The 27,326-nt window shown below is 36.7% G+C and overlaps 1 protein-coding gene across 1 annotated transcript in view; it reads right to left on the bottom strand.

Moving 5' to 3' along the window:
• Positions 1–27,326, bottom strand: part of OXSR1 (oxidative stress responsive kinase 1) — a 99,611-nt gene that overhangs the window by 18,143 nt on the left and 54,142 nt on the right. The window contains exons 5-11 of the mRNA XM_082348628.1: positions 26,857–26,912; positions 16,727–16,836; positions 14,126–14,227; positions 10,328–10,461; positions 6,327–6,375; positions 5,641–5,706; positions 1,379–1,501 (exon numbers count right to left, since the gene is read on the bottom strand). Of these exons, the coding sequence (XP_082204754.1) occupies positions 1,379–1,501; positions 5,641–5,706; positions 6,327–6,375; positions 10,328–10,461; positions 14,126–14,227; positions 16,727–16,836; positions 26,857–26,912 (640 nt within the window). The remainder of the gene's footprint in view (positions 1–1,378; positions 1,502–5,640; positions 5,707–6,326; positions 6,376–10,327; positions 10,462–14,125; positions 14,228–16,726; positions 16,837–26,856; positions 26,913–27,326) is intronic.

Here is a 27,326-nt window from a genome sequence, read left to right on the forward strand (position 1 = left end):
AAACAAACACCAAATCAAACTTCTAGAACCTAACAACCAAATCAAATACCAAATCAAAATTCTCGCATTATGTCTGAGATGGAAAGGAGACTGGATGGGATTAGCAGCAGATTAACACTGCAGAAGAAAGACTAATGAACAGGCTAGCACTAGAAACTATGCAAAATGAAACTGAGGGAAAAAGAATTTTTTAAAAATGAAAAGACGATCAGTGAGCAGTCAGACGACTTTAAGCAGCCTAATATACATGTTATTGGACTCTCCAAGGTGGAAGGACAGAAAAAGCATTCGAAAATGTAATAGCTGAGGGACTTCCCTGGTGGTCTAGTGGTTAAGACTCCACACTCCCAATGCAGGGGGCCCAGGTTCGATCCCTGGTCAGGGAACTAGATCCCACATGTGGCAATGAAGATCCCACGTGCCACAACTAAGACACAGTGCAGCCAAATAAATAAATAAATAAATAAATAAATAAATATTTTAAAAAAAGAAAATGTAATGGCTGAAAACTTTCCAAACTTGATTAAAAAATTATAAACCCAAAGATCCAAGAAGCTCAATAAACCCTAAACATGAAACATGAAAAAAAAAAAAAGATACACCTAGGCATACGATATCAAATTGCTCAAAACCATTCATAAAGAAAAAAGTCTTAAAAGCAACCAGAGTAAAAAGAAATGTGACTTATAAATGAAAAGATAAGTATACAAGCAGATTTAATACTGTAAACAATGCAAACAAGAAAATGTTGGAAAAAATTCTTTAAGATACAGGCCCACCTCATTTTATTGCACTAGGCTTTATTATGCTTTGCAGATATTGTATTTTTTACAAATTGAAGGTTTGTGGCAACCCTGCACTGAGCAAGTCTATCAGCACCATTTTTCAAATAGTATTTGCTCACTTCATGTCTTGGTGTCCACTTCTAGCAAAAACTAACACACTCACACACACGATCCAGGATATACCAATTGAAGAAGAGGTGCACTGTTCCTCTTCAGGTAGAAAGTTAACAGGCTTTAGGGACAAAGTTTCAATTGTTAGGCTTTCAAATTCACTAATCTTTTCTTCTGCAGTGTTTAATCAGCCATTAATCTAATCCAGTGTGTTTTCATCTCAGACACCATAGTTTTCATTTCTCGATTTAGGTCATTTTTATATACCCGAAATATCACAGTAAAACAGATATGCCAGTCCCCTTTTCCATGCAGAATAACTTGGGCTCCTGTTGTTAATAAGTTGTTCAAGAAAATTCTGTCTGTATTTTTTATATTTTAGCTGGTTAAACTGAACAGAACCACAGAATATAGTATTATCTCAGAGGCTTCAGACAAAAAGATAGAACTCTAGCTAAAGCATATAGTTTAACAAAACTTACCCTGAGTTGTGAAATTGCTGCTTTCCCTTCCTCACTTTCTTCATCAAATTCATCATCACTCCACTCCCAGCCACCATCTTCTGTCTTATGAAGACGGCCACTGGAACCTGGTACTCTCCGAACCTGCTCATTAGGAAGAGAGACGTGGACTATGGTAGTGTTCAACACTTACTATACAGAAAAGTCAGCCATATTCTCCCTCCTTCTATTACTTCAATGCTGTAAGCAGATAATAATTTTCCCAATAAAGAAGTTTTCCTATATAAACTCACATCCTCCATCCTTCACTTGCTTTCTGTTCATGATCTCCACTATTTGTCTTTACTCACAACCACTGACTCTCCCTGTACTTCGTACTCTGAGCCTGCACATCATCCAAATCCTTCTTATGTGAAGTCACAGGTCAAATTTGATTAATGGTTTCGTATCTTGAGACACTGAAAAAAAGGTGGGGGGGAGTTTAAGCCCTCAAATAAATAAACCCAAGATAAAGAAGATGCTGCTCTTTTTTTTTTCAATTTTAATGTTTAAAATCACAATTATACCTCCATAGTTTCAAAAGTACTACAGCTATGCAAGTGTTGTTAAGAAAAAGAGCAGTCCCCTAACTTTCATCTTCTTCCTCACAGGCAACCACTTTCAATTCATGTTAGCTTATTCTTTTGGAATTTATATTTATCTCTCTGAGTAACCTGTTCTTATTATTACCCCTTGATTTTCTAGTTTTAGGAACTATCTATTGAACTTCCTGCTATGCAAAATGAGAATTTAACCCTATTATCAATCCCCTACTCTTTTTTCAAGATACATTGTAATTTTGATTAAATCAATATTCAGTGTTTATATAACACGATTATATAAACTATACAGTTGAACCTTATTATATATTACAATTACTTTTCTTTCCTGTATAACTTTTTAATTTCCCCTGGAGTTAATATTTGCTTATTTCTTGTCATATTCATCCCCCAATTCTCTCCCTGCTGTGTAAATCTCCTCTCACCATATTCACATATATTAGGTATTCATCAGTATTATCTTCTTGAGGAAGCCTCTCACCAGAGCCTCCTGATCTGTTCCACCAGACTGACACCAGGTCTGGTACTTTAGATCTCACTCTACTGTCATCCAGAGGACCATGCTTCCTAGATCACATGACTTCCCTGGTCTTACTTTAAGCACTTCCTCTACTATCAACATGGCACACTTATTAAAGCCAGGCATTTCTGAACATAACTTGATTCTATTCCCACACTTCACTTACAGTTTGCCTGGTTAAAAAAAAAATCTGGGTTAGAAAACATTTTTTTTCATAATGTTGAAGTAGTGCTGCATTGTGATATGGCTTCCAGAGATGCTGCTGAGGTCATTATGATCCTTGATCCTGTCCATGCCCTGTCCCCCTTCTCTGGAAAGCTACACATCTTCTTTTCATCTCCAGTATTATGAGCTACCATGGTAAATGTGCCTTACTGTTGGTCTATTTTCATCCACTGTGCTGGGTACTTGGGCTCTTTCAATCTGGAAATTCACAAAATTTTTCTTGAATTAGTTTTTCAATAATTTCTTTTCTTCTGTTTTTCTCAGTTCTCCTTTTCTGGAACTCTTTTAACTCAAATGTTGAGCCTTCTCAAATAATCTTCTAATGTTCTCATCTTTTCTGTTATCTATCTCTTGGCCTTTTGGCTCTGTTTTCTGGGAAATTTCCTCAACTTTACCCTAAAATCTTTGTAAAGAATTTTTTTCATTTCTTCTATAATGTTTTCAATTTCCAAGAGCCATTGTGGTAGTGCCATTCTCTAAATGCTTCTTTTTTAAAAGTAACAGCTTTACAGAGATATAATTCATATACCATAAAATTGACCCATTTAAGGTATTATAATCCAATGATTTTTAGTATATTCAGAGTTGTGAAACCACCTCCACAATCAAATTTTGATCATTTTCATCACTCCATCCACTCCCCAAAAAACATCCCATACCCATTAGCAGTCACTGCCCATTTCCCTACAATCTGCTCAAGTCCTAGGCAACCAATAATCTACTTTCTGTCTCTATACATTTGCCTATTCTGGATATTTCACATAAATGGAATCATAGAATATGTCTTTCAATTAGCATAATGTTTTAAAGGTACATCCATGTTATGGCATGTATCAGTACTTCATTCCTTATTATTGCTGAATAATATTCCACTGTATAGGTGCATGACATGTTATATATCCATTTATAATAGATGGACATTCAGGTTGTTTCCACTTTTTAGTTATGAATAATACTTCTATGAACATTCATATACATTTTTTTTAACATTACTCTCTTTTTATTCCAGTCCTTACCCAAGATAAGATTTCCAGAGATAGAGGCAAATTCAAAATACCTTCTATTTTAAGAAAGGATTTCAGAGCATTTTACCAGTAATATCTAGTAATAACCATTTTACTGCTATAGGCTTCATCACTGTGGTATTGTATTATTTGTTTGTAAATCTTTCCCCTACCCAAGGTGTGTCCTTAAGCGCATGGAAAGTATCTTAATCACTTTTATATTTCTAGTATCTGGCACGGTACCTGGCACATAACAAACACTCAGTACATGATATAGAAGGGAGGCTGGATCTATAAGGAGTGTGAAAGCATCACTGGGAATGCAACAAGGTAGAGAAAAGAATATAAAGCAGTAACCTTTCAAGGAGCTACCAGTGCAGTTATAAATGCTGCAGTTACTAATGCCTTGATAAACAGCTTGGAGTAGGGAAGGGCGTATTTGAAAATCTACAGATGGTCACCAAACTGCCTTCCAAGGAGATCTAGCCTGATCAGTTGCATGTCTTTGTTATACTGAATAGAGTATGCAAACTGAAAGGCCCCACCAGCCCCCTTTCCACTCTCTCTCAAGGCCTGCCATGCCCAACTCCTCACCCAAACAACTATTGAGTGAATATCTGAAAAGTATCCATTTGAAGGTATGCCAAATTATTAGCTTACCTAGGCCACTAATATCTTGGTTTGGTCCTGCCTTAAGGATAATGGACTTATGTTTGTTCACTATTTTAAGGCTAGGTTACCCAAATAATACTGAAGGAAAGCCACAATCATCTTTTCTACTTTACGAACATTTCAAAAGAGTTCGAAGTTGACAGCTTTTTGTATTGTAATAGGGCAGGCATGTGGTATATGCCGCTTCCTTCTGTTGCCAATGGAATTCCAACAGAAACCAGAATGTTACTACTGGAAACAGATGAACTTCCTCTCATTGGTCCTGTGCTTTTTCATATTAATCATGAAATAATGGGGAAGTGGCTTCTACTTTAGTCAGGGGGAAGGACATAAGACTGAATTATTTAATTTTTTAAACTCTTTTCTTCTTAAAACAAGTAGTTCTTCCAGTCAGCCAAGAGAAAGGATACTGTTATTTAATAGAAATTCAGTCAGCCGAAGCAGCTTAGGATATAGATGTTGATATTAAGCTTGAAGCTGTTTCCAACATTGCCGATGGTTTTTAATGTGGCTATATTTAGCCTCTCCTGTCTCCCTCACGTGGCTTCAATGGGATTCACTTGGTACTCTGAACACTTTCTTCCATCAATATGGAGAATGCCCAGAAGTACCCATGGTGGATTTTTCTTCTCAGCCAACTTCCCAGCCGTGGGCGTGTCTCTCCGCCAGCCCTCGGCTGCCAGCGATTGGACCCATGTACATATTTTTATGTGTACATGTTTTCAATGCTCTTGGGTGTGACTAGGAGTGGAATTGCTGGGTCATATGGCAACTTTGTTTAGCCTTTTGTGAAACTGCCAGACTGCTTTTTAAAAGCGTCCACACCATTTTCCATTCCCATCAGTAATGTGTAAGGGTTCCAATTTCTCTACATCTTTAGCAACACTTGTTATTGTTTGTCTTTTTTGATATAGTTATCCTAGTGGGTGCGAAGTGGTGTCTTCATTGTTTTTGTATGGTGTGAAGAAACTTCACAACTTTACAACTTACTCTGGTAGTTGCAAACAGTGATTTAACAGAATTTAGAATTAATTCATTAATTATGTAACATACCTTTTCATTCTAGTTGATAGTGGAGTAATACCAAGGCATACAGTAGACTATTGCTAAAAGAATATATCAAAGAATGCTAAAGAAAAGACTGAAAGAAAATGAGTAATACTCATACTGTTAACACAGTATTAGTTAAACATACTTTCAAAATGTAAAAGTAAATCTATTCTAAGTAATTCCCCAGAAAAACTGAGTTAAATCCCCATTTACCTTTCTAGCTCTTTCAGAAATGGTTGGTGCTCTCTGCAATAATTTTTCTTGAAGAAATTCTTTATTCTGGAGAGGAAAAATAAGTATTTTCTTCTCACAAGAAGTTTTTATTGAACAAAATAACTGACACAGAAATATTCACCACAATTAAAATGTGATATAGTAACTGTTTTATAAAGAAGTTTGAAAAAAGCTTCTGAAGCTCCTTAGTATGTTACTACCATGACTTTATAAATTGAGAAAAAACTTTAGTGTACTGTAAGAACCATTATCTATGAAAAGTTTGCTTTAACATATGTCCTTTGGGATCATGGTCCCACATTTCCCAACTACAGTAACATCCTACTTATCCCACATCTTTGGGAAATGAGATGTTTACTAATTCAGTAGTAAACCCTGAAATGAGAGTTCAGTATATTTCACAGAATTTTCCACAGATTTTATTTATAAAGGTAAAGTTTAATATTCATTTTTCCTGTTGTAAGTTTTACCTGACACTTAATTTATATGAAAAATACATTTATCTTATATATCAAAGATTGTATAAATAGTGCCCTCAGCAATTATTTGATCTACCATCATTCTTCCAAAAATAATCATCTTAATGCAACATCTGAACAGTGAACCTAATTTAGGTAATTGAGGAGGATCATATGAACACATGAAATCAAGTTAGAATGTCCTACCTTTGCTTTTTGGAAAAATTTGTGCCTTAACAGTTCTGCTGCTGTTGGTCTAAAACCAGAAAAGAAAGTTTTTATAAATTCAAGTGGAATGTGGGTTTTCATTTTCAAAAATGATTTCTTGAGCATCAAGATAAAAACTCAGTGTACTCCACTGTCCTTAACCTACTAAAAACCAAAAAGGATAAACTCAGTACAAGACACTGAACAGAATTTAAAAACTCAAATAGAAATGTTCTGATAATAATTACTGTAGGCTCTTTCAAAAATTCATTAGTGAAATGTTTCTTTTAAAAGCATGATTTCTTAGTGGCTTTCAATATATTTGCTATTTAATATTATTTCCCAAGAAGTTGGCTTTATCTACTTTAACAAGGCAAAAAAATATATTTAAACTCACAAATCAAGCCCTGTGCTTCTTGCCACATGGTTGCCTGCAAGCCTTCATCTTAGGTAACTACATATTTTTAAAAAATAATTTCACAATTTCCTTTTAAAAAACTGAAGATTCTAAGAGTAACGTATAGTCCCCCAATTTAATCTAAACTCAGCTTTTTTTAAATTAATTTATTTTTATTTATTTATTATTATTTTTTGGCTGTGTTGGGTCTTCGTTGCTGTGTGCAGGCTTTCTCTAGTTGTGGCGAGCAGGGGCTAGTCTTCGTTGCTGTGCGTGGGCTTCTCACCGTGGTGGCTTCTCTTGTTGTGGAGCACGGGCTCTAGAGCGCGTGGGCTTCGGTAGATGCGGCACATGGGCTCAGTAGTTGTGGCTCGTGGGCTCTGGGGCACAGGCTCAGTAGTTGTGGCGCACGGGCTCAGTTGCTCCACGGCATGTGGGATCTTCCTGGACCAGGGCTCGAATCCGTGTCCCCTGCATTGGCAGGCAGATTCTTAACCACTGAGCCACCAGGGAAGCCCTAAACTCAGTTTTTAACTCAACTGTGCACAGTCTTACTTCATTTGCATAAAGGCATTGTTGTCCATTTCACAAACTAGTATGACTGAGAATAAATAATAAATACTACACTTAAGAAATTGGACCTGATTAACGCCACATACCTACCATGTAATCCTGAGCAAATCACTTCTCTAAGGTTCAGTATTACCTGGCCAAGTCCCTAAAAGCAGTGGTTCTAAAACACTGCTGTGCATTACAATATCTGGGAGTTTAAAAAAAAATCCTTGGGACTAAAGACATGAGGGTCATATTCTAGCTATGTCAGAGCAACAAGGTAGAAGCAGCCTAGGTTTTGTATTGCCCTCCTGAAACAGAGTTATCATACCACATGTGAACTGTTACACAAGACAGAAGTAAACTCTTATCTTATTTAAAAAAAAAAAAAAAAATCCTGATGCCCAGGCTGTTCCCCTTAACACTTAAAGCAGAATCTGTGGGGGCAAACCTGGGTATCAGCAGTTTTTAGAACTCCCCAGGTGATACCAATATGCACTCAAGCTTGAGAACCAGGGCCTCAGAGGATTCTTATAAAGATTAAAAGAGAGAGTCAGTGTGGAAGTGCTATGCAAATTGAAAGTAGACATTACAATTCCTATTTTTTCATTCAGTCACAATTTCAATATGTTCAACAGTTTGCACAACACTGTTTTTTATGATTCGTTCCTTTCTTCTGGGTTCACTTCCTTCTTTCTAAAGTATACTTTAGAGAGTTCTTTAAGTGATTAAAACATGACTGGAAAACTCAAATTTTGTCTGAAAAATAACTTAATTTCATGCTTACTGTTGAATGATAGTTTGACTAGATGGAGAATTCTGGGTTAACAGTTATTTTTTCTCAGCACTGTTCCAGTATATTCTGGCCTTGACTGTTGTTTTTGGGCAAGTGGCTGTCAATCTGCCTGCTATTCCTCAGTAGGTAATCTGTTCTCTCAGGTCGCATTTAAGAGCTTCTCTTTGCCTTTGTGTCCAGTAGTTTCACGACAATGTGTACAAGTGGGAAAAGAGGGATACCGCTTGGAATCTGGGGTGATATTTCCTTAGCCTGAAAATAAAGGTATTTCATCAATGCAGAAAATTCTCAGCTGTTATTTCTTCGAATGTTGCTTCTAGTTCACAGCATAGTGTTATACTGTGTGTTTTGTAATTTTGGATTGTGATCTCTTCAGTGCAAGAATTTCATGGGGGACTTCCCTGGCGGTGCAGTGGTTCAGAATCTGCCTGCCAATGCAGGAGACACAGGTTCAATCCCTGGTACGGGAAGATCCCACATGCCACGCAGCAACTAAGCCTGTGTGACAAAACTACTGAGCCTGCGCGCCACAACTACAAAGCCCGCGTGCTGCAACTACTGAAGCCCGTGCATCTAGAGCCTGTGCTCCGCAACAAGAGAAGTCACCGCAATGAGAAGCCCATGTATCGCAACAAAGAGTAGCCCCTGCTCGCCGCAACTAGAGAAAGCCTGCACACAGCAACAAAGACCCAACACAGCCAAAAATAAATAAAATTAAAAAAAAAAAAAAAAAGAATCTCATGGACCTGGGTTTTGGAAGTATTCTAACAGTGCAGTTTCCAATTGCTTCTGCCAGAAATAAAACTGGCTTAGTAATAACTGTTTTACTTTCTAATCCTGTGGATTCCTGTATAATATGGGTATAAATTCAGACTGTAAACCTGCAGAATGTCCAGGTCAGAGGGCTGGATTATTCAGGAAAGATTTCTGTTGTGTCTCTGTGATGATGGACAGATTTTTTTTTTTTTTTTTTTGTTCTCTCCTTTTACTCAGGATGCAGACTTCTGAATGTCCTAGCTTTAAGCAGAGATCTCAGTTCAAAATCCCCATTGGGTAGGCCCAGTATCTCATTTCCAGTCCCCACTTGGAAGTTAAAAATCCAAACCAGTAGGTTATTGGAATGAATAGTGTCCTACTGAAGGGAGCCACAGAATTAGTTTATGATAGTTCTTGGATTTATGGCTTCCTTATTAATTCTGGCATCTGAAGACATCCCTTTATTCCAAGTTCATCTCTGTATTTGGTTTTTTAAGTTTGATAGATTTAGCCAGCATTTCTGGGTGTTTGTAACAAGAAAATTCTGTTATTTTAGTCAACTAACTTGGCAGAAGCAAAAGTGTTACCTATGTTTTATACCAATTTATTCAGAAAGAGAAAAAAAGTTCTAAAAACATAGGTTTGAATTTTACTGCCTGTTTTTTTTTTTTACCCTTTCTAATATTTCCAACAGTAAATTTTGAAGCCCATTAAATATACTAAAGACATGATCAAGGATGTCAGTTCAAATCTTTTACTTTTGTTGAGCTTTAGAAAAATCAAAATTAAAGACCTCTTAGTGCTAAGAACCTGAGTGGACTATGTATATACCATGTGAAACAGAAAGGTAAGATAGAGTGGGAACAGGGCCCACGGTTAGAAATCAGGAGTTTTGGTTGACCTCAAAGATAAAAGATTGTATTCAATGATCTTCAACATTCTATGCTTCTGTTTAATTCATAAAGATACACACATTAGATGATCATGTTTCTTTACTTACATGCCACCCAATCTTTCTAATGTTAACAATAAGCTCTTTGACTTTTTGATCCACTTAACTAAAATATCTTTACAGTAAGGAAATAAGTATGACTATTTGACATTAAATATAATATTTGCTATGTATATTTCTCTTGTTATTAAAATTATAAAGAGCATTAAGATACTGCTTTACTTACAACTCTTCAATGCAAATTGAAAATAAGCCCTCCCACTAACTTGGCATTTCAGTAACATAGAAATTTATAATTATAAGAAATTAACCAGGAAATAGGTTAACTATTTAGGATACACTGTATACTAAAAAGAAGGGAGAAAGTAATTCACTTATTTCCAATCTAGCATAATGGTCTGTGCATTTTTTCCCTAATGTTTGTATTTAGTTCCTTTGAATTCCCTGTGCATGTATGTATGTATGGCATGTATGTATGTGATTCTTAGCCTTCCCCAATGGTTTATATATTAGATGAAGAGAAAAGTAAGCTTTATCTCATATTTTACCTTTTTTCTGGATCCTTTTGAAGGCACAATGAAATCATTTTCCTAAATGATTTTCCATACTTTTTCAGCATTTCTTTATCTTGAACACCAGTTTCCAAAGAAGGAGGATCATTCTGCAGTGTCAGCATTAAAACCTGTAAGAATTTTTAATACAATATAAACTTCTGAAGACTCAGTAAAGTAAATTAAATATTGCGGCCAAGTTTTTTCAATATAGACAACCTCCAAACATACGAGCAGATTTCATTTTCTAAAAGTTCACGTTTAGACCAGTTGTTTGGAAACTAGAGTTATTTAGGTGTTTTCCATATAAACAGTATCTTATAGATAGTTGGCTTCCCAGGCAATGTGCCTACAAGGGCTCAACTGTATCAACATTGTATTGTATGTCCTTTAGTTGGAATCCTTTCTTCATGTTCTCTGTCCCCATTCTTATACCAGCAAACTATCTTAAAAAAAATTAAAACCATAGCAAAATTAAGAGTGTGACCTTGCTGACTTTACCTATTCATGGTTCTGCTTCAACCTGACCCCTTGTAACCTGACCTTCTCTTCCCAGAACTCCTCAGAAACTCCAATCATAGAAATCACTGATGATGTCCCAGTTAACAAAGCTACAGCCTCTTTTAGTTTGCATTCTTCCTACCTTCCCTGCAGCAACTGTCCATTCAAAATCTCTTCCTTCTTTGACTGACATGGCAACATACTATCTTGATGCATAGACATGTAAATAATAAAGGTCACATTTATATGGTGGAATTTGGGATAATTTGTGTTTTTCTATACTGTTTGACTTTTTAATAAAAGTATAAGCCATTTTTCTAAGCACAAAGTCAACACCAAAATTAAAAGGCTATAATCAGAATTATTACTTGCTATACAGATTCAATTTATATTTACTGAAAGGGAACTACTGAGATTGGCAGTATTTCTCGTTTTGAGCAAATAGGTTAACGTGTATGTCTGGCTACAACTGCAGGAGTCACTGCCTACAATGATATAAAGTAAACCTCATCTTCCTCCCCCACCTCTTTTTAAAAATAAGCCATTTCTTGGGCCTAAAAATAGCCTCCCACCTTACAGTTATTAAAAAACCATCCTTTTCAAAACCCTGTGAATATTCACTTATACCTAGGCATCTTGACCTTTAAGAAAAAACTGTGGCCTTAAAATATCACTAACCTTTCACGCATCAAATATATAGATCAATATACATATGTTTTGAATATGCAGATATAGAGGTTTTTCATACTATCCGCTTACTGGTTTTGTCCCTCTCTACGTTGTTAGAGCCTTAAAGGGGACAAAATAACATTTTAAAGGTTCTAAAATGCACCAAGAACATAGATATATGAGTAATATCACTATGACAAAAATTCACAACGGTGGTCACCATTTTAAACAGTCATAGGGCATTTTGTAAAGTGGTCAAGCAGAACTATAAACAACAGCTACAGTTACAAACAAATAGAATTCATGTGCATATTATAACTAAGGGGTCACAGATAAAAATGGCTGCCAACAGTACTGGCAGGACCATCTTGAAACACAAAAAACTCACTTATTACTAATGTTGGGGCATTAGGATTAACAACTACGTTTCAGGTAACTACTCCTTCAGGATATAAGAGGCCTTTTAATAAAAGCTGCTTAATGTCCTACTACAAAGCAAACTTTTATTCAATAACAGTGAGAATAATATATATGTATGGCACATGAACACTTTGCATGGATCTTATTTAACATATAAAAAGCACTTAAAACACTTAAAAGCACTTAAAAACAGTGCCTGTCACAGATAAGTGCTCAATGAATGTTAGCAATAATTACTATTAACATGTAACCCTTCCAACAACCTTATAAAGTAGAAATGATCATCATTCCCACTGAGGCTGTTCTACACAAGTGACTGTGGGGAACACACCCTAAAATAAGACACAACAGATCCTAATATCAAACTAGTTACACAGTCAGGAGATGGTGAGTCATCATATAAAAAGCTCTACTACAATGTAAAGTCACACAATGCTAAATACCAAATATCTAATAGAGATTTTAACTGCTACAGGAGTTAGAAGGAATGCAGGGCAGAATTCTATGGATAAGAATGTCAAATGAATCAGGCTCCCGGACTTCAGACTATACTACAAAGCTACAGTAATCAAGAGTATGGTACTGGCACAAAACCAGAAATATAGATCAATGGAACAGGATAGAAAGCCCAGAGATAAACCCACGCACATGTGGTCACCTTATTTTTGATAAAGGAGGCAAGAATATACAATGGAGAAAAGACAGCCTCTTCAATAAGTGGTGCTGGGAAAACTGGACAGCTACATGTAAAAGAATGAAATTAGAACACTCCCTAACACCATACACAAAAATAAACTCAAAATGGATTAAAGACCTAAATATAAGGCCAGACACTATAAAACTCTTAGAGGAAAACAAAGGCAGAACACTCTATGACATAAATCACAGCAAGATCCTTTCTGACCCACCTCCTAGAGAAATGGAAATAAAAACAAAAATAAACAAATGGGACCTAATGAAACTTAAAAGCTTTTGCACAGCAAAGGAAACCATAAACAAGATGAAAAGACAACCCTCAGAATGGGAGAAAATATTTGCAAATGAAGCAACTGACAAAGGATTAATCTCCAAAATTTAAAAGCAGCTCATGCAGCTCAATATCAAAAAAAACAAACAACTCAATCCAAAAATGGGCAGAAGACCTAAACAGACTTTTCTCCAAAGAAGATATACAGATTGCCAACAAACACATGAAAGAATGCTCAACATCACTAATCATTAGAGAAGAGCAAATCAAAACTACACACCACACCGGTCAGAATGGCCATCATCAAAAAATCCACAAACAATAAATGCTGGAGAGGGTGTGGAGAAAAGGGAACCCTCTTGTACTGCTGGTGGGAATGTAAATTGATACAGCCACTATGGAGAACAGTATGGAGGTTCCTTAAAAAACTAAAAATAGAACTACCATATGACCCAGCAAACCCACTACTGGGCATATACCCTGAGCAAAACATAATTCAAAAAGAGTCATGCACCACAATGTTCATTGCAGCTCTATTTACAATAGCCAGATGGAAGCAACCTAAGTGTCCATCGACAGATGAATGGATAAAGAAGATGTGGCACATATATACAACGGAATATTACTCAGTCATAAAAAGAAATGAAATTGAGTTATTTGTAGTGAGGTGGATGGACCCAGAGTCTGTCATACGGAGTGAAGTAAGTCAGAAAGAGAAAAACAAATACCATATGCTAACACATACATGTGGAATCTTAAAAAAAAAAAAAGGTTCTGAAGAACCCAAGGGCAGGACAGGAATAAAGACGCAGACGTAGAGAATGGACTTGAGGACACAGGGAGGGGGAAGGGTAAGCTGGGATGAAGTGAGAGAGTGGCATGGACATATATACACTACCAAATGTAAAATAGCTAGCTAGTGGGAAGCAGCCACATAGCACAGGGAGATCAGCTCGGTGCTTTGTGACCACCTAGAGGGATGAGATAGGAAGGGTGGGAGGGAGATGCAAGAGGGAGGAGATATGGGGATATATGTATATGCATAGCTGATTCACTTTGTTATAAAGCAGAAACTAACACACCATTGTAAAGCAATTATACTCCAATAAAGATGTTAAATAAATAAATAAATAAAGTGAAGGAGAACAACAACAACAACAAAAGAATGTCAAATGAAGTAAGGCTCTGAAAGAGAATTAGAGCATGAGCTGGGGTAGTATTTTGAATATGAGCTTCACCTTCATTGGTGGATACTTATGATAAGGAGCCGCCCCTGTGGCCAGTTCAATTGCTGTGATCCCAAAACTCCAGATGTCAGCTTTGAAATCATAACCCCGGACCTGTACAGAACAGAGAGATGTACAAGATTATTTTTACCACCCTAAAAGCACTTTTAAAAGATAGCTTCTAATATGTATCAAGAACCATAAACTTTAAACCAATAAAATATAATCTAAAGTTGGCAAAAGCCAAATATACTTGGTAAGAGGAAAAAAGAAAAAGAAAGAAAGAAAACTGAATGAATGTTCACCAACAATGGGGAAATAGTTAAGTATGGTATATTCACTTAAAGAAATATTATATACTCAACTAAAAGCAATATTAATGAATTCTATATGAAAATATGGAAAACCACTTTATGATGTGATATGATAAAGCACTTATGAAGAAAAACGATTACAAAATTTTTCATAAGTTTTGATACTATTACAAACAGATATATAGCCTATTAAAGAAAAAAACTAGAAAGAACTAGAACAAAAAAAAATGTTAGGCAGTCTTAGGCATAGTTTTCCAAATTTCCTATGTTATGGTATTGTTTTTTTCTTTTTTTAAATTAATTTTTATTGGCGTATAGTTGCTTCACAATGCTGTGCTAGTTTCTACTGTACAGCAAAGTGAATCAGCCACACGTATACATGTATCCCCTCTTTTTTGGATTTCCTTCCCACTTAGGTCACCAGAGAGCACTGAGAAGAGTTCCTTGTGCTACACAGTAGGTTCTCATTAGTTATCTATTTTATACATAGTATCAATAGTGTATATATGTCAATCCCAATCTTCCAGTTCATCCCACCCCCCCTTCCCCCTTGGCATCCACATGCCTGTTCTCCACATCTGTGTCTCTATCTCTGCTTTGCAAATAAGATCATCTACACCATTTTTCTAGATTCCACATATATGCGTTAATGTTCTTCTTTTTCTGACTCACCCTACTCTGTACGACAGTCTCCAGGTCCATCCACATCTCTACAAATGACCCAATTTTGTTCCTTTTTATGGCTGTGTAACACTCCATTTCATATATGTCCCACACCCTCCCCATTAATTCCTCTGTGTTATGGTATTGTTTTATCACCTTAATTTTTAGAATGAAAAAAGTTACCAAGGGTGAGAATATTTTTAAAGTTGTTGGTGTGAATATGTTGCCAAATTTCTCTCCTTTATACTGTCACCAGCATATTATATAATTAAATATTTTAATTTTCTATCCTAAGCAATATAGGAGGAGAAGCAGGTTTGGGGAGTGTGTGGTTTGAGACCTAAAATTAAAGCTCCATATTACGTGCTGCTTCAACATTGGGTAAACAGGAGGACCTCTATTGACCTAAGCGAAAGTTCCCTTCCCCAGTCTCCTCCCAAGGAGAAGGTCCCCTAGGCCCAACAACCCTGCCTATCAAATGGATCAGGTGCAGTTCCTGTTTATTCCTGAGTAGCAGGTTTCCCTGCCAGCCCTCAGAATTGTTCAAACAAGCCAATCACACCTTCACAAGGAAACCAAAGGGCATATCACTCTCTTGATACTACAAAGCCTGTCTCCTACAGCAACTGTTTGTTCACTCCCTTCCTAAGTGCAACCCCGTGGGGCATGCAGTGTCCTCTGCCTCCAGATATGTGTACACACAAATAATAAACTCCTGTCAATCTCACTAGGCCCAGTGTCAGGTGCTGTGCGTTCAGCCATCCCCATAACCCTAGTATGGGAAGCCTTCCCTCACCAACAGGGTCAATACAGGCCTGTACTGTATTGTATTTTATTGTAACAGAATAAAAAGTAGATTCAGTTCTACATACTGAGTTTGACATAAGACATTTATGTAAAACGTCTATAGGGAATTGGAAATATCTATCCAGAGGCTTGAAAAACAAGACTCGACTGGATATAATTTAGAAATAATTAACAGGTGGGAAGTGGAGATGAAAATAGTATGTGTCGTCAGAGAATAGAAGAGTCAGAAACACGGTGCTGGGAAGCAGTGTCATTTAGCAGTAGAAGGAAAGCCAGAAGAGAAGCCAGAGAAATGGCCCGACAAGTAGGTGAAGAATGAGGAAGCTAAGGATGTGAGTAAAGGGGGAAAAGGTCAACAGTTTCAAATGCCACAAAGAGAGCAAAACAAGGAGCAAAAAATGAGCACTGGATTGGAGAATTAGCAGTTTCCATTAGGTGATGGGATGAGCGACATCAGACTGCAGTTTGTTTGAAACAACTGGGAAATAGGGACTTGGAGAAAACTAGTCCTTCAAGAGCCATAGCAATGAAACTACATGTAAAAAAAGTCAGGTCATTTAATTTGTACTAAGGATATTAGCATTAAATCAATCTTGATTATATTATTCCTTAGGTTGCCTTTTGTATAAATCTTGAGATTCCTATGTCCTTTGTTAAGATTCTAGAGTTTTGGTTTTTTTTTTTTTAAGCACAGACCAGTCTTAAACAAGGAACAGAGACGTATTTCCCAAAGCTAACCTAGTAGAACAAACAAAAGCAAACACTACTCAATTTTTTCAATTTTGTAACAAAACCCCAAATCGTTTAAAAAAGACAAAAGACACAGTACCTGTTCCATAACTTCAGGCGCCATCCAGCAAGGGGTTCCAACAAAGGTTTTTCTAACTTTATTTCGGGTAATGTCACCACCAGTTGCTAAAAAAGCACTAACTCCAAAGTCTAAAATAGAATACAACAGCAAGGCATTAAAAGTACAGTAACTAACATAAATAGATAGGAAAGTGATATAGTTATGGTCCTATATACACAGCATGACCTTTTCTCTTCTTTCTGCTAAACTTCTTGACTAAATTAAGACATAGCTTAACAGATTCCTCATTCCATTCCTCTCCACCTCCACAATCATCATCTCCTCAGATTTTCCTCCTTGCTCCGATCCATTCTTTTCATCTTCCCAAACTGAAATACTATACCCATTAAACACTAACTCCAGTTGCCTCTTCTCCCCAGCCCCTGGCAACCACCATTCTACTTTCTGTCCCTATGATTTTGACTGCTCTTAAGTATCTCATGTAAGTGGAATCATACAGTATTTCTTTTTATAACTGACTTATTTCACTTAGCGTAAGATCTTCAAGGTTCATCCATGTTGTAGGATACGTCAGAATTTCCTTCCTTTAGAGGTTGAATAATATTTCATTGTATGTATATACCACATTTTGTGTATTCATTCATCCACTGATGGACACTTAAGTTGCTTCCAAGTTTTAGCCACTGTAAATAACGCTGCTATGAAAATGGGTATACAAATACCTGTTTCAGTCCCTGCTTTCAGTTCTTTGGCGTATAATTCCATTCAGAAGTGGAATTGCTGGATCATACAGTATTTTTATTTTTAATTGATTTGAGGAATTGCTATACTCTTTCCCACAACAGCTGTACCATTTTACGTTCCTACCTATAGTGAACAAGGATTCACATTTCTCCACATCCTTGTTATTTTCTATTTTTTGATAACAGCCATCCTAATGGGTTAGTATCTCCTTTTACTTTTGACTTGCATTCTTCCCTGATGATTAGTGATACTGAGCATCTTTTCATGTGCTTTCTGGACATTGGAATATCTTCTTTGGAGAAATGTCTATTAAATTTTAAAGTTGATTTTTTGTTGTTGTTAAGTTTTAGGAGTTCTCTATATATTCTGGATATTATAAATCTCTTACCAGATACATGACTTGCAAATTTTTTCTCCCATTCTGTGGGTTGCCTTCTTACTCTGTGGATAGTGTCTTTTAATGCACAAAATTTTTTAATTTTCATGAAATCCAACTTGTCTATTTTTATTCTTTTGTTGCCTGTGCCTTTGGTGTCATATCTAAGAAATCACTGCTAAATTCAACGTCATGAAACTTTTGCCCTATGTTTTCTTCTAAGAGTTTTATTGTTTTAGGTCTTATATTTAGGTCCATTTTGATCCATTTTGAGTTAATTTTTGAATATGGTGTTGGTTAAGGGTCCAGTTTCATTCTTTTGCATTGGGATATTCAGTTTTCCCAGCACCATTTGTTGAAAAGACTGTCCTTTCCCCATTGAATAGCCTTGACACCCTTGTCAAAAATCATTTGACCATATGTACGAGGGTTTATTTCTGAGCTTTCTATTCTATTCCACTGGTCTCTATACCTATCTTTATGCCAATAACATACTGTTTACATTACTGTTGTTTTGTAGTAAACTTTGAAAACAGGAAGTGTGAGTCCTCCTGCTTTGTTCATTTTTTTTCAAGACTGTTTCGGCTATTTGAGGTTCCTTGAGATTCCATATGAATTTTAGGATTTTCTTTTTCTATTGCTGCAAAAAAAAAAAAAGCCATTGGGGTTTTGATAGGGATTGCACTGAAACTATAAATTACTTTGGGGAGTATTGACTTTTTAACAATAGTAAGTCTTCCAATCCATGAACAGGGGGGATGTGGTTCCATTTATTTACATCCTCTTTAATTTCTTTCAGCAATGTTTTATAGTTTTCATTGTACAAGTATTCCACCTCCTTGATTAACTGCTAAGTATTTTATTCTTTTTGATGCTATTTGTAAATGGAATTGTTTTGTAATTTCTTTTTCAAATTGTTCATTGTTAGTGTAGAAAATGCAACTGATTTTTTTTAAAGATTACCATTTTATTTTTATTTATTTTTAAATATTTATTTATTTATTTTGTCTGCGCCAGGTCTTAGTTGCAGCATGCGGGATCTTCATTGCGGCATGCAGGATCTTTAGTTTCGGCACGATGGCTTCTAAGTGGCAGCATGCAGACTCAGCTGCGGCATGTGGACTTAGTTGTGGCATGTGGATTCTTAGTTGCAGCATGAGAACTCTTAGTTGCAGCATGCGTGCGGGATCCAGTTCCCTAACCAGGGATTGAACCCAGGCCCCCAGCATTAGGAACGTGCAGTCTCATCCACTGGACCACCAGGGAAGTCCGCGACTGATTTATGTCTGTTGACTTTGCATCCTACTTTACAAAATTCATTTATTAGTTCAAATAGTTTTTCTAAAAATATTTATTTATTTATTTATTTTATCTTTTGGCTGCGTTGGGTCTTAGTTGCGGCACGTGGGATCTTTCGTTGCGGCGTGTGGGACCTTCGTTGTGGCACATGGGCTTCTCTCTAGTTGTGGCATGCGGGCTCAGTAGTTGTGGCACGTGGGCTCTCTAGTTGTGGCATGCAGGCTCCAGAGCACGTGGGCTCTGTAGTTGTGGCGTGCGGGCTTAGTGGCCCCATGGCATGTGGGATTTTAGTTCCCTGACTAGGGATCGAACCCGTGTCCCTTGCACTGGAAAGAGGATTCTTAACCACTAGACCACCAGGGAAGCCTCTCAAGTAGCTTTTTATGTAATGTTTAGGGTTTTCTACGTATAAGATCATACAATCTGCAAACAGACATAAGTTTACTTCTTTCTTTCTAGTTTGAATGTCTTTTATTTTTTTTCTTGCCTAATTGTTCAATCTAGAACTTCCAGTACTGTGTTGAATAGAAGTGGCAAAAGCAGACATCCTTCCTGTGTTCCTGAACTCAGAGGAAAACCTTTCATCATTGAGTATGATGTTCATTGTAGGTTTTTCATATATGGCTTTTAGTATGTTGAAGAAGTTTCCTTCTGTTCCTACTTTGTTGCATGTTTCTATCATGAAAGGGTGTTAAATTTTCTCAAATGCTTGTTCTGCACTGAGATGATCAGGTGGGTTTTCTTTTTCTCCTTCTTCTGTTAACGTCATGTACAACAATGCTTTTCATATGTTGAATCATCTTTGCATTCCAAAGAAATCCTACTTGGCCATGGTATATGATCCATTTAGTATGCTACTGAATTTGATTTGCTAGTTATTTTGCTGAAAATATCTACATCAAGTTCATAATGGATACTAGTCCATAGTATTCTTTTCTTGTTAGTGTCTTTGTCTGACTTTTGGTCTTGTTGAGGCACGTGAGCTCAGTAGTTGTGGCATGCTGGCTCAGTTGCCCTGCGGCATGTGGGATCTTAGTCCCCTGACCAGGGATCAGACCCGCATTCCCTGCATTGTAAGGCGGATTCTTTAGCACTGAACCACCAGGGAAGTCCCTAGTTCTTCTTTAAATGTTTGATAGAATTCACCAGTGAAACCATCGAGTCCAGGGCTTTTCTCTGTCAGAAAATTTTTGATTACTGATTCAATCTCTGTACTAGTTATAGGTCATTTCAGATTTTCTACTTCTTCATGATTTCATCTTGTTAGGTTTTGTGTTTCAAGGAATTTGTCCATCTAGGGTATCCAATTTGTTGGAGTACAATTGTTCATAATACCATCTTATAATCCTTTTTATTTGGGTGGAATTGGTAGTTATGTCCCCATTTTTGTTTCTGATTTTATTTTTTTAAAATATTTATTTATTTATTTAATTTTTGGCTGCATTGGGTTTCAGCTGTGGCACGTGGGATCTTCGTTGGAATCTTCGTTGCGGCATATGGGATCCTCTGCCAGGGCACGCGGGCTCCTTGCTGTGGCGTGAGGGCTCAGTAGTTGTAGCATGCAGCCTCTCTAGTTGTGGCCCACATGCTCAGTAGTTGCAGCGTGTGGGCCCAGTTGCCCCATGGCATGTGGGATCCCAGTTCCCTGACCAGGGATCGAACCCACGTCCCCTGCACTGGAAGGCAGATTCTTAACCATTGGACCACCAGGGAAGTCCCTGTTTCTGATTTTAGTCATTTGAGTCTTCTTTCTTTTTTTCTTAGTCTACCTAAAGGTTTGTCAATTTTGGTGATCTTTTGGTTTCATTGATTCCCTCTATTGCTTTTCTATTCTCTGTTTCCTTTTCTCAACTCTAAATTTTATTATTTCCTTCCTTCCGCTAGCTTTGGGTTCAGTTTCTTCTTTTTCTAGTTCCTTAAGCTGTAAAGTTAGGTTGTTGATGTGCTATCTTTCTTGTTAAAGAAAGCATCTAAAGCTATAAATCTGCCCCTTAGCAATGCTTTCACTGTGTCCCCTGAGTTTTGGTATGGTTGTGATTTTGTTTTCATTCATCTCTATTTTCTAGTTTCCCTTGTGATGTCTTCCTTCATCCATTGATTGTGAAAATGTGTGTTTAGTTTCCATAAATTTGTGAATTTTCCAGTCCTCTGTTGTTGGTTTCTAGCTTTACCTCATTGTGGTCAGATGATATCACTTAATCTGCGGCCTAACATATGGTCTATCCTGGAAAATGTCCCTTGGGCACTTGAGAAGAATGTGTATGCTGTTCCTGTTGGGTAGAGTGTTCCATATATGTCTGTTAGATCTAGATGGTAAATGTGTTGTTTAAGTCCTCTATTTCCTTATCTTCTGTCTGTTCTACCCATTATTAAGAGTGGAGTACTGAAGTCCCCAGCTATTATTATAGAGCTCTCTACTGTTTCTTTCAGTATTGTAGAGGTATCTACAGTACCTTTCACTTCTGTCATTTTTTGCTTCATATATTTTGCTGTTATGTTAATAGGTGCATGGATATTTATAAGTGTTGTATCTACTTGTTGTATTTAACCTTTTATTAATATGTAATGTACTTCCTTAAATAAGACAGAGAAAGAGAAATATTGTATGATATCCCTTATATGTGGAATCTAAAAAGAAATGATACAAATGAACTTACTTACAAAACAGAAACAGACTCACAGACTTAGAGAATGAACTTATGGTTACCGGGGGGAAAGGGATGGTTAGGGAGTTTGGGATGGAAATGTACACACTGCTATATTTAAAATGGATAACCAACAAGGACCTACCGTATAGCACAGGGAACTCTGGTCAATGTTATGTGGCAGCCTGGATGGGAGGGGAACTTAGGGGAGACTGGATACATGTATATGTATGGCTGAGTCACTTTGCTGTGTACCTGAAACTATCACAACATTGTTAACCGGCTATACTCCAATATAAAATAAAAAGTTTAAAAAAAATATGTAATGTACTTCTTTGTCTCTTGTAACCTTTTTTTTTTTTTTTTAATTGGAGTATAGTTGCTTTACACTGCTGTATCAGTTTCTGCTGTACAGCAAAGTGAATCAGCCATACATATACATATATCCCCTCTTTTTTGGATTTCCTTCCCATTTAGGTCACCACAGAGCACCAAGTAGAGTTCCCTGTGCTATACAGTAGGTTCTCATTAGTTATCTATTTTACACATACTAGTGTATATATGTCAATCCCAATCTTCCAATTCACCTCCCCCCCACATCCTGGTAACCTTTTTTGATTTAAAGTCTATTTTGTCTGACATTAGAGTAGCCACCCCTGCTCTCTTTTGGTTAGTTACTATTTGCATAGAATATATTTTTCCATCCTTTCACTTTCAATCTATTTGTATCTTTGGATCTAAAGTGACTTGCTTACAGATAGCGTATAATTGGATCATGTTTTTATCCATCCTGTTAATCTCTTTTTTTTTTTTTTTAAACTACTGTCAACTTCCAGCCTGTTTTGTTATTTATTTATTTATTTATGGCTGTGTCGGGTCTTCGTTTCTGTGCGAGGGCTTTCTCCAGTTGTGGCAAGCGTGGGCCCCTCTTCATCGTGGTGCACAGGCCTCTATCGCGGCCTCTCTTGTTGCGGAGCACAGGCTCCAGACGCGCAGGCTCAGTAATTGTGGCTCACGGGCCCAGTTGCTCCGTGGCATGTGGGATCTTCCCAGACCAGGGCTCGAACCCGTGTCCCCTGCATTGGCAGGCAGATTCGCAACCACTGCACCACCAGGGAAGCCCAATCTCTGTCTTTAATTGGACAGTTAATTCATTTACATTTAAAGCAATTACTGATAAGGAGGGACTTACTTTTGTCATTGTGTTATTTTTTTCATATGACTTATAGCTTTTTTGTCCCTCATTTCCTATATTACTTATTTTGTGCTTAATTTTTTGTTGTAAAATGCTTAATTTTTTTTCTCATTTTCTTTTGTTTATGTTCTATAGCTATTCTCTTTACGGTTACCATAGGGATTACATTTACCATGGTAAAGTTTTAACAATCTAATTTGAATTTACATCAGCTTAACTTCAATAACATACAAAAACTCTTCTTCTTTACAGCACTATTCTCACCTCTTTTAGTTGTCGTTGTCATCACAAAATTACATCTTAATAAACTGTGTGCTCAAAAACATGAACTAATCATTCTTTTAAATGCATTAGTGTCTTAAATTACGTAGAAAAGAAGACTTGGAGTTACAAACCAATGTTACTGTAATATCAAGTTTTAGATCAATAACTGTTTTTAGTAATGTATCAGTCTCTTAAATTATATAGAAAACAAAAAGTGCAGTTACAAACCATTGTTACAATAATACTAGCTTTTATACATCCCCATGTATTTACCTTTACTGAGATCTTTATTTCTTCATACTGCTTGCAGTTACTGTCCAGGGTCCTCTCATTTTACCTTGTAAGACTCCCTTGAGCATTTCTTGCAGGGCAGGTCTATTCCCTCAGCTTTTGTTTATCTGGAAATGTCTTAATTTCTCCCTCATTTTTGAAAAACAGTTTTACTGGATATATGATTCTTGGTTGACACTTTTTTCTTTCAGCACTTTGAATATATTGTCTCTCTGCCTTCTGGCCTCCGAAGTTTTTGATGAGAAATCTGCTGACAACCTTATTTAGGACCCCTTGTATGTGATGAGTCACTTTTCTCTTGCTGTTTTCAAAATTCTTTGTCTTTGCCTTTCATAAGTTTGATTATAATGTGAGTCCGTGAGTCTCTCAGAGTTCACCTTAGTTGGAGATCACTGAGCTTCTTAGATGTTTATATTCATGTCTTTCATCAAATTTGAGATGTTTCCAGCCATTGTTTCTTCAAATATTCTCTCTGCCCCTTTCTTCTCCTTCTAGGCCTCCCACAGTGTGTATGTTGGTCTGCTTAATGGTATCCAAACAGGTCCCTCAGGCTCTATTCACTTTTCTTCAATCATTTTCCTTTCTGTTCCTCAGACTTGATAATTTCCATTTTTCTATCTTCAAGTTCACCAATTATTTCTTCTGCCAGCTCAAATCTGCACTTAAATCCTTCTAGTGAGTTTTTCATTTCACAATACAAGTTATTGTAGCTCCAGAATTTCTTTTTGGTTTCTTTTGAGGTTTTCTCTCCTTATTGATATTTAGATTTTATTCACACATCATTGTTTTGAGTTTTTCCATATATTCCTTTAATTCTCTGAACATTTTAAGATGGTTGTTTTAAAGTCTTTGTCTAGTAGATCTGCCATCAGGCCTTTTCCAGTGATAGTTTCTGTTTGTTTATTTATTTCCTTTGAATAGGCCATACTTTCCTGTTTCACTGAGTGCTTTGTGATTTTTTTGTTGCTGTTGAAGACTGGACATTTGAATCTAATAAGGTGGTAATGCTGGAAATCAGATTCTCCCCCTTTCCTGGGGTTTGCTGTTTTTTGTTATTGTTTTTGTTTTTTTGGGGTTGTGGTAGGCTGTATCTGTGCTAAGCACCAGCCTGAAATGTAAAGTTAAGATCTTCTCAGATCTTTTCTGCACCTCTTCCTGGGAATGAACATTCACTTTCCAATTTTCCCTGCAAATGTAGTTTTGTTTTTTGTTTTTGTTTTTTTTTGGACAGCCACGTGGCTTGTGGGATCTTAGTTCCCCGACCAGGGAATCAAACCCAGGCCCTCAGCAGTGAAAGCGCAGAGTCCTAACCACTGGACTGCCAGGAAAGTCTCTATAGTTTTGTTTTGGTTTTTTTTCCCCCTGTAGTTGTTTTTTGATGTCTTAGTCTTTAAAGTCAGGCTCCAAAAAGGGCAAGAAGAGAAGAGAAGGGAAGGAAAAAAAGGCTATGGCCTGTTAAAGTCCCTTGGAAATCACTTGGAAGGGAGGAGCTGCAACAACAATGGCTGCCTGTCTCTTTGCACCTCTGTGATCAGAAGCAATCAGTAATCAGAGCATATGCTGGATATTTGGAGGACAGGATCTTTTCTGCCACCATGGTTCCTGCAAGCTGCTCCAAAAACATGTGCATAGCTGCCTGCCAGGTGGCTGATAGGTGAGGAATGAGCAGCTCTGAAATTAACTGAAATTAACTGTAATTTACCTTCCAAGTCTTGCCCTAGAATTTTCAAGCAAAAAATGCAGAATTCCAACATTAGACAAATTCTGCCAATTCAATTGTTGTTTAGGCGGGGAGAAGATTCTTGGTGCTTCCTACTCTGCCATCTTCCCAGAATTCTCTCTTCTTTAGTTTCTTACCACTTGATTTTGCTTCTCTAAACAATACAGTATAATTGTGCCTGGTTTTGAACTTATATAAATGGAATCACAAGCTATATATTCTGACTAGCTTCGTTCACTCTATATTTTTATAATTTATTTAATGCTTTTGTATACAGTTGTAGTTCTATTCATTTTCATCACTATATAGTATTCCAAAGTATAAATTAACTACAATTTACTTATCCATTCTACTAACAAAAGACCTGGGACTGTTTCAAACTTTCAATGCTTATGAGCACTATGGCACACTGAAGTATGAGTTTCTCTATGCCATACACCTAGAAGCTAAAGTCTCTGGGTATGCATATCTTCAACTTAATAAAGTGTTGGTACTGTTGATATTCCCACCATCAGAGGGTGAGATTCTCCCTGGCTTTACATCCACACTGATAACTAGTACTGTCAGATGTGTTTGCTAGGTCAGTCAGTATAATGTGGTATCCCAACGTTATTTTACTTTGCATTTAATTGCTAACTAGTGAGGTTGACCACCTTTTATTATATTTATGTTTTGATGTCATTTGAGATTATCTGATTTTTCCTTAATGAGTTCTTTGTATGTTCTAAATTTGAGCCCCTTGTCAAGTTATTCATGCTGCAAATATCTTCTCTGTGGTTTTGCTTTTTTACTTATTAATGGAGACAAACTGTTCTTCTTTTGATGAACGGTAGTTGCTAATTTTACAGGAGCCAAATTTATCAGTCTTTTTCTTTACGTTAGAACATGATGTGGCTTGGTTAAAATATTCCCTTACCTGAGGACATGAAGATGTGTGCCTAAATTATCTTCTAAAGCTGAAGAAACAATTCAAGGTTTGGGTGGTTATCTTCTTCCTGCCAAACACCTGACTGTTCCAGCAGTGTGGGACCAAGATGAGGTTTTTTCTCAAGATGATCTGCTTGATCTACAATCCTGCAGTTTAGCTATTCTGGAGTTTCACCCTGGTGGAGGGGGCATTTCAAAAGGATAGCAACACTGGCAGGCCTTGGACTCCAATTCTTATCTCTTTAGCTCTGAATCTGCCAAAAGCACACTTCCACATCTCAGATGCCTCTTCCTAATTGGCAAATACCCCATTTCTCCCAGGACAGAAGCAGTTCTGTATCACCCCTCTGTAGCATATTTATTCTTAAACGCAATGAGGTTTCTTGACTACTTCTCCTTTAAAAGAAAGTAAAGAATGCTATGAAAACCCACAGATGACGACTTTAATGGGGATAAGGAGTAGATAATTGTAAGGTAATGAGCAATGGTCAGAAAATGCCTAAGACTGAAAATGAAGGATGAGTAGTGGAAGATATCTTGAGAGTCAGTAGGGATGTGTCAACATAGTATGTTTGACCAAAGAGGGTCCAGGGGATAGAAGAGAAAACTGACTAAGAAAACATAACAGATAAGTAATGTGGTTCTATCAACCATTAAACCAAAATAAAAAGAAATACTAATCATTACCTGCAATCTGTACTGAGCCATCTTCTCCAAGAAGAATATTGCCAGCTTTCACATCTCTTTAAGAAAAAAAAAAAATCACTTATTAAAAAACACCTATTCTTTGGAGTCACATAACTTAAGCAGTTCACTATATTCACCACAACACTGTCAATATTTAAATGTTCTATTTTGCAGTAAAGGGTATTAAGGCCAACAGTAGAATTTTAAAAATTGTAGTCACTTGTACTAGAATCCAAACATTGTAAACAATAACATATAGCTTTTTGCTATTAAATTTGGAAAATCTGAGGTTATTAAATACTCAATTGAGATAATAGTGGCCAAAGAATGTGACCCTCACTTACTATCACCTTATCTACTTTTTAAAATACAATGATTTTTTTCTACACCCTAATATATGATCAAAATTTTTAAGTGGTATGTGGTTGAAAACAGGGACTATTCTATGCCTGTGGCATAAATACATGATG

This window comes from Balaenoptera borealis, assembly GCF_965194805.1.
Source record: "Balaenoptera borealis genome assembly, chromosome: 12".
In the NCBI taxonomy this organism is placed as follows: domain Eukaryota; kingdom Metazoa; phylum Chordata; class Mammalia; order Artiodactyla; family Balaenopteridae; genus Balaenoptera; species Balaenoptera borealis.